The 6,000-nt window shown below is 34.9% G+C and overlaps 1 protein-coding gene across 1 annotated transcript in view; it reads left to right on the top strand.

The window, feature by feature from the left end:
- EMCN (endomucin) overlaps positions 1 to 6,000 on the top strand; it is a 95,864-nt gene that overhangs the window by 45,389 nt on the left and 44,475 nt on the right. The window contains exons 3-4 of the mRNA XM_032400895.1: positions 1,429 to 1,506; positions 5,080 to 5,190. Coding sequence (XP_032256786.1) covers positions 1,429 to 1,506; positions 5,080 to 5,190 — 189 coding nt within the window. The remainder of the gene's footprint in view (positions 1 to 1,428; positions 1,507 to 5,079; positions 5,191 to 6,000) is intronic.

The raw sequence follows: 6,000 nt of genomic DNA, 5'->3' as shown, positions 1-6,000 counted from the left end.
AAGGAAGGAAGGAAGGAAGGAAGGAAGGAAGGAAGGAAGGAAGGAAGGAAGGAAGGAAGGAAGAAAGAAAAGAAAGAAAGAAAAAGAAAGAAAAAAGAAAGAAAGAAAGAAAGAAAAAAGAAAAGAAAAGGAAAAAAAATTTAAAAAAGATGGCATCCCTGTGAGTGGGCAATGCAAAATCTCAAACCTAGCTTTTAGGAATAACGTGTCCTTTGTTGGTCTCTTCTTTTAAACTATAACCACATATTGGGTTTGAGAAAGTCTTAAGTGCTTCAGCACTCCCCACATTATAATTCCCATAATCTACTTGTTAACAGCCTCTTTTCATTTGTGTAATAACCTATGTCCTCTAATAAGCAGTGAGGACAGAGGAGCAGAAGAGAAAACCTCCATCACCTGCTTGGAGACATTTGTCCTCAGCGACCCTCCAAAGGTCTTATCTTCCTTGTGATTCCTTAGTTTTTCCTGATATACAGCTCCATCCAGCTTAGCCTTGAAAACTTTCCTCTGGATGGGTTTTAAAGCAGTAAACTGCGCAGAGCCAAATTGTTCCTCCCCCAATACAGTATGCATACCTTTAAGAACTGAAGATTTTATATATGTCACACAGTAAAAATAGAACCTATGCCCTAATCGCAAAAGGATATCCTAAAGTGTTTTAAGAAGGGAATGTTGACTAGTATGGCTATCAAATTGATGAAGTCGTATTCACTACCTAAAGCAAATCTTTGTCCTTTTCTTGGTCCCCATGTTCTGTACGAGTGCCAGCTTATCGAAAACAACATTTATTACATGCCTACCATATGCCAGGAATGATCCTTGATACTACTCAGATTAAAAAGATGACTAAGAGTTTGATACTGCCCTCAAGGGTCTAGAAAAGGGTCTTGCACAGAGTGGGAACTCAATGAATGTTTCATAAATGAACAAATTAATTACAAGAATTTGCAAGCTCCTTTATAATTTATGTAATTTTGGAAGTTCCAGTGTCATAATCAATTCAACAACATGAAATGTAATTCTGGGGGGATAAAAGGTCCTATTGACCAGGTTATTTTTCTCTCTAGGAAAAATAGTATAATTTTAAATCATGTGTTTTGAAATATATATTTTTTGCATGTTTTAAGATATCCAAGTAACAATCTGCAGTGAAAATTTGCTTTTGGGGCTTATCATAGAAAAAATGTGTGTGTGTGTGTGTGTGTGTGTGTGTGTGTTTTCACTGGGTCACCCAAGCATTCAGTACTTACATTCCTTACTTTGGACAAAAGGAGATAGGAAATAAAAAAATTAAAGATAGGCAGAAGCTGACAGTACCACTGCAGAGGGATTCTAGTTTACCTCCAGATTTGACTGACATTTATTTATTCCTTGACAGGTGAGATGAAATTGTGATTAATAATAATGTCATCTATCTTATCAAACTAGGAACAACCAGTAAGAAACTCTCAAGTACATCTTTGCAGCCAACACATTCTTCTTTAACGGCAACAGTTAAAGGTGAAGGTGAGTAATGATCATTTGCATCATTTTTCTTTCATATATATAATTCATATACCATCATAGTCACTTTTTTGAAGTGGACAATTCAGTGGTTTTCAGTGTATTTACAAGATTGTGCAACCATCACCACTGTCTAATTCTGGAACATTTTCACCACCCCAAAAAGAAACCCTGTGTCTGTTACTAATCACTTCCTATTTCCTCCTTCCCCCCTGCCAGGGAAAAGTAACCTACTCTCTGTCCCTTTGCCTATTTTAGAAATTTCATATAAAAAAAATCACATAAGTAGAATCATATTGTATATAATCTTTTGTGTCTGACTTTCACATATCATCATGTTCTCAGGTTGATCCGTGCTCTAGCATTTATCTGTAGTTCATTCGTTTTTATGAGTGAATAGTATTTCATGGTATGGATATGCCACATTATTTTTTTATTTTTTTATTTTTTTATTTATTAGTTGATGGACATTTCAGTTGTTTCTACTTTTCAGCTGTTATAAATAATGCTGCTATGAACATTCTTATACAAGTTTTTATGTGGCCATGTCTTTTCATTTCTCTTGCGATATGTATCTTAAAGTGGAATTGCTGAGGCACATAAACTCTGTTTAACTTTTTGAGGAACTGATTTCCTGAGCAGCTGTATTATTTTACATTCCCACCAGAAAAGTAGGAGGGCATTAATTGTCCATTTTCTAATCCCTACTTGTTGCTGTCTATCTTTTTCATCATAGCCATTTTAGTGGATGTGAAGTAGCATCTAGTTGTGGTTTTGATTTACTTTTCCCTGATGACTTATGATGGCAAACATCTTTTCATGGACTTGTTGACAATTTTATATCTTTGGAAAACTGTCTATTTAATTCTTTCCTTTTTTATAAAAATCGGGTTGTCTGTTATTGTTGAGTTGTAAGTACTTTTTAAATATATTTGGAGACTAGAGCCTTATTGGATAGATAATTTGCAAATATTTTCTCCCACTCTGTATGCTGTCTTTCCATTTTATTGATGGTATCTTTTGAAGCACTATAATCTCTAATTTTGATGAAGGAAAATTTATCTATATTTTTTCTTTCATGTAGAGAAGGTAGAACTTTACCTCTACTCATTTTAGGTTTTCAGATGGGACATTAACCGCAAGACAGATTAACAAAAAACAGTCTATTAACATGGGCAGTGCACAGCATATGAGAAACCTAAAACAAAGAGTAACTCAAAGCAATGGTTTAGAATTTTGGCTTATATAGCATCTAGAACAAAGAACAGTAAGTTTGTAGAAAAATGACCAGACAAAAGAAAGTAGTTTAGGCTTCCAAGGGTGACAAACAAATGGAAGGTAAATATCTGGAAGGAAACTAATAGAATAAGGTTTGTTTGCAGATTCCTCTAGTGTCTTTTCCAGGCCGATAAAGAGTCTATCTCCAGTAAAAGGAGAATTTATATCCTGCCCTTAAGCAGAAAAGCTTTTTCTGTATTGGCTGCCTCTTTATTGGCTGCATTTCCAAATAATTTTTATGTCAAAGAGGCATATTTCAGGGTGACATGTTCTGGTTTCCTTCAGTCAGTGGGGTCAAATCTAGGAAAGCATTGCTCAACTCAAGGTCACAAAGATTTATGCCAATGGTCTCTTCTAAGAATTTTATAGTTTTAACTTTTTTATTTAAGTCTTTAATTTTTGTATATGGTGTGAATTAGATGTCCAGCTTCATTTTTTGTGTGTGTGTGTATAATCATCCAGTTGTCCTAACACCTTTTGTTGAAAAGACTATACTCTGTAAAATTTCAAAATTTATGGCTGTGGCAGCATTTGTCTCCTCATCTTCCCTTCTGTTTGTTTTAGGTCCACCATGCATGTGTATTTAAAAATATTTTGGTTACCTTTAAAGCATTCAAGATTCCTTCCATTGCCTCCAGGACACTGTAATTGACAACCTGTCCTGAGTTGAGTGTGGGCTCCCCTTTTACACTCATTTGTGAAGTATATTCCACATCAATAATAGACTATTCTCAAAGCAAACTCTGTGGCAATATATCCCCAGCTATTCCATTATTCTGCTCTCTTCTTTGTATTTTTCTAATCTGGCAGTTTCCCACATCTTTCTTAAATATAAATTCTCTTTTCCGTGTCCAAGACTGTTGAGTCTGCCTCATGCTAGGGAATCCTTTAGGCCATCAGGATAGTTTTTTCATGGTTTTCTATTTTAACTCAGCAGAAGAATTCTCCACCAAAAATTTCTAAAGAGGAAATCCTATTCTAATGTTTTCCAAGAATATGTTGGAGTTCTGGTGAGAAGCAAAATCTTTACCCCCACATGTCCCTTCATCCTCAAGTGTTGAGTTTCTGCCTTTTGGGTGATCTTTTGTACTTCCATGTTATCACAAACATCAATGTCTGCTACAATAAGATATTTCTTTATTTTCTCAATTATTTCTCTCTCAATTTAGTACTTCAAGATGCCTCCAAAGTTTTGCCCATTTCAACTTTCTTTCTCATATGCGGTGTTAATGCTATAGCCTATATTTGAACTTATGTTTATATTTTCCTGGCATACCAATCCCTGAAGGCTTTTTGTGTAAAGACATATTTACCCACTGTCTCTGAGGTCTTCTTGCAAACTAACAGTTTCTCCGGCATCAGTCTCTTAATTGCACTAAGACTTTGTGTTACAAAGTATAGATGCTTGCTGCCATAGAACGGAAGCTGATCGGCACTTCTGGAAAACACCAGCAATTCAGTCTTTCCGTCTACTGTGTGACAGAAATCTATTAAACTGACTTCCTCCCATCTCCAGCCAGCATCATATGTAGCTAATATTAAGCGTGCACTAACCAGCATGCCTGTCTTTTCTTCACTAACCAATATTATCCATATTAGACTTTGAAAAGACTGAAAGGCATTAATCATTTTGTTTTTATAATATTTGTGCAAATATAAATTGTTTCAAATAATCTTATTCCAATGTTATTTTCGGAATCTCAGGTTATCTTTTCTTTGTTGTTAATTATCCTTCCCCCCCTCCAAAAAATGAACTAAGTATAATTAAAAGTTTATTTTATGGAGTTCCTATTATCCCTTTCCTGCTGTCTGTTCCCCCCACCTGAAAATTCCTTCCCAGACCGCATGGGAACCATGGTACCATCTTCAACTAGTACTACTTCCTTACCACCCCATTTCTAGGGTAACTGAGTGATTAACTTTTGCATCAGAAAGGCTTGGATTCAGATCCTGGCTCTCTCCTATTACAAGTTATGTGACAATGGGGAAATCAACTTTTCTGAATCTTATACATAAAATTATTATCACAATTATTACTTAATTAATAAGATTACTGTCTGCTCAAATGAGATAAACTATAGCAGACATATAAAAGAGTCTAATATGCCTCTGTTTTCTCAATATAATTAACTGGATCACCAAAAGGTCAATACCAAAATGTTGGATTTCTAAAACTTGATCAGAAGACTTTCCATAACTAATATTCAAGTCATAACTGGATGTTAATATTAATACTAATAAGACTATCTATTTATTGGTTACACCCCTGATGGCTGCTTATTATTTTTACATAATTAGGAACCACAACCAGTGATGTCACAAAGACCGAGTTCACCATCACAAATACAACAGTGACAAAGATTCCACTTTCAAATGCTTCTTCAACATTACAAAGTTCCCAACACAAAAGTAAGTATAAAAATTTATGCTGAAATATTTAATTTGTGTGGTGGATAGCATTAAACTCGGAATGTTTTCCAGCCCATAGCTACTGAAGAACCATGCCCAACGTGTCTTCTCTAGTCTCTACCAAATGGGACAACCATTTGGCAACTTAGCTTTGTACCGTGAAACTTTATCCCTCCATAACCACAAATAGGTAGGTGCCAAGAAAGATTAGGGCCAAGCAGTAATCTATGATATCACCTGACACAAAAAGTGAGCTTGGTGACAAATTAGAAAACTTTGATGAAATGGGAAAATTCTTAGAAAGAAACAAATTGCTAAAACTGACTCAGGAAGATAGCTAATCTGAAAAGATACAAAAACAATTAAAGATATTGCATTGCATTAGAAATTTTAAATGGTCCCATGAAGAAAATTTCCAGCAGGATGGCTTCAATTGTGAATTCTATGTATTTTCTATATATTTTCAAAAGAAATGATACCAGTTCTTCTCAAACCCTTTCAGGAAGAGGAGGAGGGAACACTGCACAAGTCATTATTTGAGACCAGCATTATCCTGGTACCAAAGCTAGAAAAGAATGAAAAGAAAAAGCAAGTCAAGATAACCATAGACCAATATCCTTCATGAACATTGATGCAACTATCTTTACCAAACTAACTTTGGTAACATATAAGAAGGGATAGAAAAAATAAATAAGTGAAATTTATCCAGGAATGTATGACTGCTTTAATAAATGAAAATCAAGGACAGCAATGCACTATATTAGTAGAATCAGCAGATGTAGAAAAAGCATTTGACAAAATTTAACACCC

The sequence above is a fragment of the Phoca vitulina genome, unplaced genomic scaffold (genome assembly GCF_004348235.1).
Source record: "Phoca vitulina isolate PV1807 unplaced genomic scaffold, GSC_HSeal_1.0 scaffold3, whole genome shotgun sequence".
NCBI classification, from domain to species: Eukaryota; Metazoa; Chordata; class Mammalia; order Carnivora; family Phocidae; genus Phoca; species Phoca vitulina.
The sequence above is the reverse complement of the archived record's forward strand: the minus strand, read 5'-3'. Positions and strand labels throughout refer to the sequence as shown.